Consider the following 12,788-nt stretch of genomic DNA (forward strand, 5'->3'; position numbering starts at 1 on the left):
TTATTATAATTAATTGTACTGAAATCATAGAGAACATTTCATAGGTGATTTGAAGACACAAGGTGTTCATGAACACACTGTCCATTTGAAATTCAGTTGAACTTCTAATAACCACTGGACTTTTTCATATACTGTATGTCCCACTCCATTTGAAATGTAAATGGTCTTCTGTTTTCATGTCTTTTGAAATTATGTTTTAAATCTCCAAGGAATCTCCCAGATGGAAATGACTGTGGAAGTGAAGCTGATCTCTATGGGCTGGTGTCAAATATCTTGGAAGAGGCTAATCAAATGGACAGTTACTATACTGAAGAGTAAGTTATTCATTAGGAGGGTATTTTTTGTCTTCAGTGATATGAGCTCATTTCATTGTATTGGGAGGCAAATTAATGGGAATTGAAAATCGAAACCGCAACGTTTGCTAGTAATGACTTTGAGACTTTCAATTGTGTTTTAAAAAACTGTATTTAACCTTTAACTTCTCAACTCTCCTTTTAGGACATTATCCCAACTGAAATCTGTCTGGTCTCCCAAGTCAATGAGCGACGATTGCCAGCAGTACTTCCAGTCAGAGTCCAAAGTGCAGTCCAACTTTCTGCCGAACCATGTTTACCCTGAGTCTTTCAGTAAAGCACAAGGGCAGCCAATGAACAGAGGTTCCGAAGAGTTCTACCAGCGTTTCAACGGCTTTGATACCAGTGACCAGCAGTGGCTCCTCCCTTCCTGCAATGGAGACATGGACACTAGATACTCTCTACAGACCCAAGAGCTGCCGAAGCCGCCGGGGCTACCGCTGCCCAACGTGGGGAACGCCTACTGTTCAAACACGAGGCCGAGTAAACACGAGTACAACACAGCTGAGAAGGTTGGAGGGTTCTGTGGGTCTGGGAACGCTCTTTCTGACCACATGGATGCCTTTGCACCCTCCTTCTGCCCCCAGAGCAAGATAAACAGCCAGTGCTTTGACCACTACTATGAAGAGTTCCCAGGCCAGATCAGCGCCAAGCCCAGAAGGACCAAGCAGTACACCATGCAAGAGGTCAACAAGCTGGCCAGCAACATCCAGGCTCTGATGGTGGGTGAGCAGGACAACGCATGTGGTAGGGAGCCCCAGAACCGGCAGAGTGTGCAGATGCAGTATGACAACATCATGGCCGAACAGAGGAACTTCTCCAACACCAGGATGCCTGGGCAAAGCACTCAAGCCATGCAGTTTAAGAAGGAACTGGGAGAGGAGTATGGAGCCATGCAGAGGGAGACTGATGGCGGAATGAAGAGCAAACAGCCGCTACAGAGTGACTTTAATTCCAAAGACTTATCTGGATTTGGTCCACAACACGTTGAGTATTTCCAACAACCAAACTCATTCTCAGCGTCTTTCAATCCTACAATTTCTCACCAAAACAAGATGGCTGTCCAGAAAGGAAGCAATCCCCTCTCTACGGGCCTGAGTCTGAACCAGTACCATTATAGCCAGCAGAACCAGTTGCAGAACAAACTCAAGCAGCAGCATCAGCAGCCAAGGGGAAACTGTTTATCCTCTGGGCCGTCCAAGATGCTGTCCCACTCTGTGTCTGAGTTTGTACCTCAGCACTCCCACCAGATGCAGAGAGGACCACCACCGTGCATCCAGGACTACAGTCAGGGGGACGGGCCCAGCCTCCACAGCAGCAGGGAAGGACAGAACCAGGTCGGGATGGGCATGGGCGGGCTGAGGAGGGGAGCCAGCGACAGTGACTTTGAGATGCAGCTGGACAAGAGCAGGATGCACATGGCTGGGCTGGTGGCTGATGGCTGCTCCTCCACTCAGCACTTGGATGGGAAGACAAGGCTCCAGACCAGCACTCACATGACAGGAGACGGGGACAAGAAGCAGGGGCTCCTGCAGAACCCTTACCTTGACCTACTCGGCAGCATGTATGGCTCTCAGAGATTCGGCGTAGGAAACGGCAGAGTCAACGCAGGGAAGAACCCAGCCTTTCTGCCTTGCATGTATCAGGCTGTGAATGACCCCAGACAGAACTCCTGCCACATGTCTCTGAACTCTGCCAGCTTCAACTCAAGATCCTCCTACCTCTACGGCGGTTCCATCCCCCCCATGGACCTGTGTGACCTGCTGCCAGACGGGGAATTTGCAGCTTTCAACCCTTACCTCAATGACATGATGGGCTCCAGCGGAGAGAACCCTTACCCAGGGATGATGGGAGGCCTCCGCTCCCCGAGGATAATGAGGAACCGGGGAGGACCCATGAGCCAGCTCCACTCCCACCTGGAGGAGTGCTATGAGCAGTGGAGAGTCCTGGAGAAGGAGAGGAAGAAGGTGAACAATACAAATAAGTGGTTCATTTAGTGGGAATATTTTTGTTTCTTGTGATCGTCTTGAAATCCTTATTATTTATCTGATTATGCTGCAATACAATACTTGGTAAGAATGACTCCCAAACTAGGATTAAAATGTATAGTTTGACTGGTTGGCGTTGTGTTTTTTTATATTATGTGTTTTAGACAGAGGACGTCCTTACCATGAGTTATCCTGGAAAGCGGATTCCTGTGGTGACCAGCAGTGCCCTCCCCAAAATCCCACCTAACCCTTCCAGAGTGGACCGTCTCATTGTGGACCAGATCCGAGAACAAGCCAAGGTGAGAGATATTCATTCTTCGGGGGGGATTCTAAGCTGACATATGGAATTGTTTTAAGATGGTCATGCTACGGATCATTTAGCTATTTGATTTAGAATTTTAGGACCCCTTTATTTATCAAAATATATATTTTTAAAGTTTTGATAAAGTATTGAATTTGGCCTTTACTACTATAGAAACGCATTGAATAACATATTCATACAGTACATTCAGAAAGTATTCAGTTCCATTGACTTTTTCCACATTTTGTTACGTTACAGCCTTATTAAAATTGATTGGGGAAAAATGTCCCTCATCAATCTATACACAATACCCCATAACGACAAAGCGGAAACAGGTTTTTAGAAATGTTTGCAAATGTATAAAAAAAACTTGAATACCTTATTTACATAAGTATTCAGACCCTTGTGTCGAGGCACAGATCTGGGGAAGGGTACCAAAACAGAGAGATCCTTGATGAAAACTTGCTCCAGAGTGCTCAGGACCTCAGACTGGGGCGAAGGTTCACCTTCCAACAGGACAACGACCCTAAGCACACAGCCAAGACAACGCAGGGGTGGCTTCTGGACAAGTCTCTTAATGTCCTTGAGTGGCACAGCCAGAGCCCGGACTTGAACCCGATCGAACATCTCTGGAAAGACCTGAAAATAGCTGTGCAGCAACACTCCCCATCCAACCTGACAGAGCTTGAGTGGATCTGCAGAGAATAATGTGAGAAACTCCCCAAATACAGGTGTGCCAAGCTTGTTGTGTCATACCCAAGAAGACTCAAGGCTGTAATCGCTGCCAAAGGTGCTTCAACAAGGACTGAGTAAAGGGTTTGAATAATTATGTAAATGTTATATTTTAACTTTTTTATTTTTTTTATAAATTTGCAAACATTTCTAAAAACCATTTCATGCTTTGTCATTATGGAGTATTGTGTAGATTGATGAGGGGGAAAAAAGCGATTTAATCCAGTTTAGAATAAGGCTTTAACTTAACAAAATGTGGAAAAAGTTAAGGGGTCTGAATAGTTCCCAAATGCACTGTAATTGGCAAAAAAGACACCAGGTTTTGAAGTGTTTGTCCTATATCTAGGAGATATAAGAAAGCTCAGGAAATATATTTTTTTTTTTACACATATTCAACCCCTTTTTTGGGTAGGCACAAAACTACCTTCATATTTCCATCAATTAAAAAAAAAAACAGTACCAGTTACCTACAGACGAGTCCCGTGACACTTGGGGCCGCATTAGTTTGTAGGCCAAACGCAGATGTGGAAGTGCGACATCGGCAGATGTGGTGGAAATAGAGACTCATCCAATGCAGATATCTCTAGGTTAAACTGACAGATTTTAATGGGGATTTTTTTAAATGATAGATTGATGCACCGGTGCGTGAATCGACTCTAGGAGGTTAAATGTCCACTTTGGAATTTTAGGATTGGATGATGGCTAATTCCATGAAAGTTGGCATGAGTGTTGATAGAAGAGTTGATTAAGACCAATACATGAATACCAGTTGCTGTAGGCTAGATGAACACCCATCAAGTTCTGCAAGTGTTTCAAAATACATTTGAAGAAATATTGATGGAATTGATTTTCCTCTTATATCATAGGTGGTGAGCCTTCTGGGTAAAATGGAGCGTCTGCGTAGCTTCCCCCTCCATGCCAATATTTGTTCAGCGCTGGACAGACACCTCGAGGCTATTTACATTACCCAGGCCAGACGCAAGGAGGAATTTGTCAACACTTCAAACCGTCAGAGACAGGCCAGCGCACATTTCAGAGAGGACAGAGGTAACTCAACACGAAGTCATTAATGAGCCACAGCTCGTTCTAAACAACTGAATCCCCAAGCATTTGTCTGTGCTTGTCTTCCAATGTTGTTTTAGATTTATTCTGTAAATATGGCTGCCTTTTTTTTATTCTGTAGAGCCTTTTATATTTTATTTCCTTGAAAGAGCAAATAACAGAGCTTATCTTCTACATTTGCCCTTCCGTGTTAGGGATGAGCAGCATTTGTCAGCTCTGATGATGAGGCCTAAAAACCAGTGGTTGAAAAAATACCCAATTGTCATACTTGAGTAAAAGTAAAGACACCTTAATAGAAAATGACTCAAGTAAAAGTGAGTCACCCAGTAAAATACTACTTGTGTAAAAGTATTTGGTTTTAAATATACTTAAGTATCAAAAGTAAATGTAATTGCTCAAATATACTTAAGTATCAAAAGTAAAAGTATAAATCCTTTCAAATTCCTTATATTAAGCAAACCAGATGACACCATTTTATTTTTTTCTTCATAGATAGCCAGGGGCATGCTCCAACACTCAGACATCATTTAGAAACAAAGCATGTGTTTAGTGAGTCTGCCAGATCAGAGGCAGTAGGGATGACCAGGGATGTTCTCTTGATAAGTGTGAATTAGACAATTTTCCTGTCCTGCTAAGCATTAAAAATGTTACAAGTACTTTTGGGTGTCAGGGAAAATGTATGGAGTAAAAAGTACATCATTTTTTTTTAGGAATGTAGTGAAGTAAAAGTAGAAGTAGTCAAAAATATAAATAGTAAAGTACAGATACCCAAAAAAACTACTTCAGTAGTACTTTCAAGTATTTTTACTTAATTACTTTACACAACTGCTGTCTTGTTTTTTTGCCTGTATTCTTGCTAGATATCCTGCTGCTTGCTACAGCACTGAAGGATCTGTGTTTGACCACAAGGAAGTCCCGCACTGCCCTGTGGTGTGCCCTACAGATGACCCTACCCAAGTTCAACACGGACAAGCTGGATGAGCAGAGCACCTCTGAGGAGACCAGCCCGGGGAGAACACTTATCCAGTTCTGATGCCACTGAGCCACCCTATGGTTCACGTGACACTCACGTTCATGCTATAGATGTTGCTGAGAGCAAGACCAGTGAGGAGCATTAGACCAGATGAAATTTTGATCACATTAGACAGAACAGAAGGGATTCTTGCATGTGGCCTCAGATTGAGCAAATAGAGGAAATTTATTTTTTGAGATTATCAGTCTTATTTAAAATGTATCGTTAAGCAGGTGATTCAGAACAATGTAATGGGATAACCGGGGGTGCATTTATTTTAAATGGCAGTACAATTCTATTATGCTGTTGAATTGAGAATCCCCATAATCCCTTCAGCCCCAGTAAATCCCTGTTAACGAGCTTCTATTAGGAACATGAGAGAGCGCAGAGCCTGATCAGATATCTTTTATCTGCGTGGTGGTGATAACTGTAGAATATACAGTATTACATTCAACAGTATTGTCACCTACCTGAGAGCTAGGGTCCTTGCAATCATTGCAAGGAAAATTAGTTTAATTTACCTTAGTGGCCACAAATGTTAATACAATTTGTTTGATAGTTGCTCTTGGGCTAGGGGAATTCATAATATGAAATGTGTTAAGGCATAATTTATCTTCAAAATAACAACATTTTGTGATTAAGGTCATCGAAAATAATGGGAATCTTGGAAAGCCCGAATATAATTTAAAGACACTATTTATAATTATTAAAACATGGCAGTCATTTGAATGTTTTCCTGATTGTTTTACTTATTTATTTGAATGTGATTTGACATTCAGTTCTCTAATATGCTTCTTAACAACCAATAATTGTGGACAAGTGATCATTGCCTCCTAAGTTGAGTAGATATGGCAATGGGAACCACTTTTCTGTAATATTCCATGTTAACATACCAATCAATCGTCAACTTGAAGCCTAGTGTTTCCTCAGTTTATCTGAAAAGCAACATACTCTAGTCAGTGTATTGTTTTTACTTACTCTCAGTAGGTTAGAAATTTGGACATGTCATGCATTGATGTTAATTAACTCTTATGTTATTCTTATTTTGAATTTAGTTCTCAATGTTAATCACGCTGCATTACAGCTCATTTCAAAAACATAAAAACATCAGAATTAAGTTTGATGGACACATACTATCAATGACATAATACACACTTGTAAGACAGGTGGCAAACGTGTTCAAACCCCTGTATTTTTAATGTTCCTGTTTGAAATTGTATGTTTCACGATAATTGTTTCTGTTTTATTACTTCAAAAAACAATAAAGCTCTTTAAAATGGCATTTATTTATTCAAAAAAATGTTAAAAATAAACCCCATTGCCATTCTGCAAACATTGTATATGATATAATCGAGGTATACAGTATCAACCACCACGTTGTTCTGATTCTCATACAAGAGAGTGCATAGACAGTACATGAAGACTGGGGTGCCAAACTGAATGTATTTAATATGACAATGACTTGAGTGTGAGCCTTGAGTGAATCCGTCTCCAAAGAGGAAAAGCATTTGCAACACATTGGCACATACTAGCAGTGCCTCAATCTGAGTGAGTTAAGATCCCATAGGGCACTTCCCCTTCCTTTTACTATAATATCCCCTATAGTAATTGCAGAACATTTGAATGCCATTTAAAAACATTTATCTTGGAAAATTATTACTTAAACTGGGCAAACATTTTTAGAGCGAAGGCTTGCATGCTACATCTATTGAATGACTATTCATTTTCAGACAGTCTCCCTATTATTAGAGGCATATTGAAAAGGAGGCAGGGACAGCAATGATACAGAAACATCGGCCTCTTTAGTTTCAACATGGTAGGATGACAGATACAAGCAAGAGCTTGTGGAGGTTGATCATAGCAAGTAGAGATAGACTATTAATGTTGGCTTTTCATAGAGTCACTGATTTACTTTATTAATCACAGTTGAGAAAGAACACATTGTAGATAGATGGACTGTTTCCCAGCTTTAGATAAAGCTTGACTGAAATCTATAACGGTAATTGGTTAAAACAATGTCCAGACAAGTTCTTGTTACAACATCATGTTACAATCGTAAGGGTGGTAATAAGGGATAGGTAAAAATAGATGTTGATTTCAGTTTTTTGTCCAGTAACAAAACATTTAATGTGACAATGTCCCAAAGTGTCATTAGTTTTTCTCATCTTTTGCGTTCTCCTTTCTGTGTGCGTTTCTTCTCCTTGTCCTTCCTGTCCTGCCTGGCTAGTTTATCCTTCTCACGCTGCATCTTGTCCGTCTCTTTCTTCTTATGCGAATCTTCCTTAGCCTGGTCCCTCTGCTGCTTCTTCCTGCTCAGAACCTCCTCCACATTGGTGTTCTTAAACAGGGCTGAGGCGACCAGTAAAGGAGTTTCACAGCAAAACCAGTGCCCCTATTCATAAAGCGTCTCATAGTAGGAGTGCTGATCTAGGATCAGGTTTCCCCTATACATTTAATCAAGATTTAACAGGCAACACTGATCCTGGATCAGCTCTCTTATTCCAAGGCACTTTACAAATACAGAACAAAATGTACTATTACCTGGGTTAAGAAGTTGACGGTGCCATAAGTGTTCTTTTAAAAATATAGTACTGGTTAAATATTACTTAATGCAGTAAACAATACATTTGCATTCCATTTTAGTCATTTAGCAGACACGTATCCAGAGAGACGCAGTTAGTGCATTCATCTTAAGATAGCTAGGTGGGACAACCACATATCACAGTAAGTACATTTTTCCTCAATAAGAGTTATAGGAGGAGCAATAAAAGGCATAGACAGGATACATTTATCACCACTGGGGGGAAAAGCCTGCTCCTCTTCTTCAGCTTCAGTGTTGATGTCAAGGAAACTTGAAAAATAGTGCTACTCACTGCAGTCACATAAAACTGAACATTTTGGGAGACACTGCTTTCATTATACATTACAGAAATAAACACTTAAGACCTTTAGAGCTGTATAGGTTTAACAAGGAGCAAAGCATAACTGTAGGGGCACACAATAGTTGCAATATATTGAGCCAAGGATATTCCTCGTCATCTGTGATATTGGCATATTGAGCCAGGACTGCTTCTTTCGCTTCTTTCCTCTTCCTGGACTCCTGAGATACTTCCTTCTGTTTCACCACAATCTGTGCCTGCTTCTCTATCAGATTGGCAATGGCCAGTACCTCAGCTAAAGACAGAGAGAGAGAGGAAATTCAACAGATAATTCATACAACGGCTGCTCCAGCTATTAGCTCATGTCTGAAAGTACAGCTAGAATAATGTTCTGTCTTTTAAGTTTCTAGCTTTTGATTGATGTTCATACCATCCTCCTTGTTTTTGGTTGCCGACCGGGCACAGCTCTCAGCCCACTGACTAATGATCTCTTTGCAGACATCTTCAAGTTTCTCATCCTCCTGTGCATGGAAGACAGTGGAGTACAGAGATGCATTTAGTTAGTGAATTTGAACATCACTACCTTGAGACAAGTATGGTTAGATGCAGCCCAATATGGCAACTTTAGTATGGACGAGTGGGTGTGTTGAAAGGAGTGGGTGTATGGAAAGTGAATCAGCTAATTGGGCAGATTTGTTGCCACTCAAGACCATTTTGCGTTGCTGATCGGGCTGCACGACGAGTCGAGAAGCCGGCGAATGTTGGTGTTGTGTTGACCAGACTGCCAACCTAAAATGCTTCCGACTGGGCAGCTGTATCACGGTTGTGTGGCCGGTGGTAGCTAACATGGCCATTCCCTCCACTGATTTTATTTCAAGTAGAATAGCAGCCTATACAAAAAATAGCATTTATTTGAAAATGTTTAGGTCCATTATAATTTATACATAATGTCTAGTTTTAGACATTCAATAGTGGCCAGGAGTGTTTAACCCAAAGTAAATATATTTTTTACTCAAACCTCCCGCCAGGCTAGATTGAATGGGCTCCCGGGCCGAATTGGGACAAATGGTCTAGCCCAGTGGTTCCCAAACTATGGGGGGCGCGAGGGGTCGGCAATCTGGCGTTCAACATACTCTTGAAAGTTGTAATAGTAGATTGTACAAGGTGCAATTTTGAAATTGGGTAGTACATCATCAGTTTTCCTCGTCATGTCAGTCATTACATACATTAGAGAGATATTTATCACTTGTCAGAAATGTCCAGATCAACTAGCCCAGTGGTTCCCAAACGTTTTATAGTCCCGTCCCCTTCAAACATTCACCTTCCAGCTGCGTACTCTCTCTAGCACCAGGGTCAGCGCACTCTCAAATGTTTTTTGCCATCATTGTAAGCCGGCCACCCACACACACACACACACACACACACACACACACACACACACACACACACACACACACACACACACACACACACACACACACACACACACACACACACACACACACACACACACACACACACACACACACACACACACACAATAATGAGGGTGACTTTGCCACAACCCGGCTAGTGGGAAGTGACAAAGAACTCTTATAGGACCAGGGCACAAATAATAATATAATAAATAATTTTGCCATCTTACATACACTACCGTTCAAAGGTTTGGGGTCACTTAAGAAATGTCCTTGTTTTTGAAAGAAAAGCAAATTTTTTTGCCCATTAAAATAACATCAAATTGATCAGAAATAGTGTAGACATTGTTAATGTTGTAAATGACTATTGTAGCTGGAAACGGCAGATGTTTTATGGAATATCTACATAGGCGTACAGAGGCCCATTATCAGCAACCATCACTCCAGTGTTCCAATGGCACGTTGTGTTAGCTAATCCAAGTTGATCATTTTAAAAGGCTAATTGACCATTAGAAACCCTTTTGCAATTATGTTAGCACAGCTGTAAACTGTTGTCCTGATTAAAGAAGCAATAAAACTGGTCTTCTTTAGACTAGTTGAGTATCTGAAGCATCAGCATTTGTGGGTTCGAATACAGGCTCAAAATGGCCAGAAACAAAGAACTTTCTTCTGAAACTCGTCAGTCTATTCTTGTTCTGAGAAATGAAGGCTATTCCATGCAAGAAATTGCCAAGAAACTGAAGATCTCATATAACGCTGTGTATTACTCCCTTCACAGAACAGCGCAAACTGGCCCTAACCAGAAAAGAAAGAGGAGTGGGAGGCCCCGGTGCACAACTGAAAAAGAGGACAAGTACATTAGTGTCTATTTTGAGAAACAGACGCCTCACAAGTCCTCAACTGGCAGCTTCGTTAAATAGTCCCCGCTAAACGCCAGTCTCAACGTCAACAGTGAAGAGGTGACTCCGGGATGCTGGCCTTCTAGGCAGAGTCCCTCTGTCCAGTGTCTGTGTTCTTTTGACCATCTTAAATATTTTATTAGCCAGTCTGAGATATGGCTTTTTCTTTACAACTCCGCCTATAAGGCCAGCAACCCGGAGTCGCCTCTTCACTGTTGACGTTGAGACTGTTGATGTTGAGACATTTCTCAAACGTTCAACCTTCCAAATTCTCAACAAGAGGGGTGAACAGTTGTGTCATGAACAGTGTTTGTGCCCATAGACATAGATGTGGCGCTCACGCGCTTTTTGCCCAATGCTGAAAGAGGGCCACTACTTTTCTTTCGACACTCCCACACGCCACATTGAGCTGCAGCTACCCCCTTCTCCTCTGAGAGTAAGTGGGAAGGACGTAGTGTCAGTGAATCGTCAGTTAGAATAATGCTCTACGTCAGGTGTTGCCAACTTTTGGAGCAGCCTACTGAGCATGTAGGCTTTCTCCAACCCTGATCTAACAAACTTGATTCAACTGAACCTGACGAGCAGCTGATTAGTGAAAACAACTAAATCCTGCAAACGGGTCGGTACCTAGTAGCTCTCGAGAATTGGCCACACTGCTGTATGTCATGAACCATCTGTTTGTTTGGAGAGTTTCACCTAAGTCTCAACATGGGCTAGCCGGCTAATAATAGAAAGGGTCTGGACAACTTCAGGTTTGATTCGCCTAACCCCCATCTCCAAATATGGCTAATGGTAGATTGGCACATGTCGCCAACGTTGTTACCATTTAGTTATATGGGAACAGATCGATTGTAGTCACTCAGTTGTTAGTTAGCGTAGTTAACACCCACTTGTAACCATTGAGCACGTTAGCCAGCTATTGACCAACTTAGCGCAGCGCAAGCATGGCATGTCTGCCCGCTATATTTACCAAAAACGCAGATAGAATTCCTAGCAGTGCGTCCTCCTTCTCTTCGTCACTCTCCTCCTCTTTAAGTATTCCTAAAATATAAGCTCCATACACCTCCTGGTCCACTTCTAAGGAGTCTAGTCGATCATTCAGCCACTTCTCAAACTCCCCGGCATCTGCCATGGACGCCGCCATCTTGGCCGTTCGGGGTCTTCCACACCCTACAACTATCCGCGTGTATCGCCTGCTAGATAAAACTTTAGCAGAATATGGTTGCTGCCTGGTACATTGTTTTAGTGATTGCCAGTAAATAATTAATAATTTACATTATTGCATTTAAGGAGGGGTAATTAATCCACTACGTAATCAATTTGAAATGTTATTCATTCGTTCATAGACGTTAGAATTCTTTAAACATCTTCATGTGAGATTGTGACCAATTGATACATTTAAATTATATCCGTGAATCAATCGGACGTAGTTAACACACCCCTATAATAAAATGTTTATGAGATTGTATCATGGTATTCTATGAGATTTGAGAGCCCACCGCCCTGACTCAGGTGACGTGGAAATATGTGATTCTATACTTTTCACCACTGGGTGGGAGTATAGGACATAGTCTGACTTTTTAGTCAAGTATATTTTTCTCAAGTTTTACAGCCTAAAAAAGTTTATATTTAAAAAAAAAAAGAATCTCTTATCTGACATGCTTGACCATCTCACATGCTTGACCATCACCTGGATATGCTGAAATATTGTTGTGCATTTAAATGTATCTCTGACTCTGGACAATGTTTCCTGATCACTAGTTTCTGCTCCCAGTCACACTAACTAGTACTGTTCTCTGTTGATACTGGGACAAGTAACGCCTCCCAGCTGTAAATACATTAAGGAGGGTTTCCGAGGAGATGGTCTCACCCTGCATCCAGAGAGTCCTCACTGTGTTTGGGGTATCAGTAACCCCTTATCTTCCCTCCCTCCCTCCCTGCTTCTCTGTAATGGTTTCACACGTCTCTGGTCTTGTAATAATGAAGTGTGAGGCTTCTGTGCTGCCATGGGGAAGCTGCCATGTACAACTGCACCCTTTAGTCTCCTCATGGCCTATATACATTTAGCCAGATCCTGACATTGACGTGAGCGAAGTTTAAATTCAACATGCAAGGGCCTAGTCTACTCCACACATAAACACACATTT

General features: G+C 41.8%; 2 protein-coding genes across 2 annotated transcripts; one reads left to right on the forward strand and one right to left on the reverse strand.

Moving 5' to 3' along the window:
• Window positions 1-538: 538 nt before the first annotated feature.
• LOC120033969 (meiosis-specific coiled-coil domain-containing protein MEIOC-like) lies at window positions 539-5,469 on the forward strand. The gene is made up of 4 exons (XM_038980369.1): window positions 539-2,320; window positions 2,506-2,640; window positions 4,241-4,421; window positions 5,297-5,469. Exons 1-4 carry the CDS (start codon window positions 539-541, stop codon window positions 5,467-5,469), a joined length of 2,271 nt encoding a protein of 756 aa, XP_038836297.1.
• Window positions 5,470-6,716: 1,247 nt separating this feature from the next.
• On the reverse strand, window positions 6,717-11,785 carry LOC120034355 (coiled-coil domain-containing protein 43-like). The gene is made up of 5 exons (XM_038980876.1): window positions 11,612-11,785; window positions 8,758-8,848; window positions 8,478-8,622; window positions 8,235-8,281; window positions 6,717-7,797 (listed from the first exon to the last, which is right to left on the reverse strand). Exons 1-5 carry the CDS (start codon window positions 11,783-11,785, stop codon window positions 7,610-7,612), a joined length of 645 nt encoding a protein of 214 aa, XP_038836804.1. The 3' UTR covers window positions 6,717-7,609.
• Between the last annotated feature and the right edge of the window lie 1,003 nt (window positions 11,786-12,788).

Source organism: Salvelinus namaycush, chromosome 41 (assembly GCF_016432855.1).
Source record: "Salvelinus namaycush isolate Seneca chromosome 41, SaNama_1.0, whole genome shotgun sequence".
Lineage (NCBI taxonomy): Eukaryota > Metazoa > Chordata > Actinopteri > Salmoniformes > Salmonidae > Salvelinus > Salvelinus namaycush.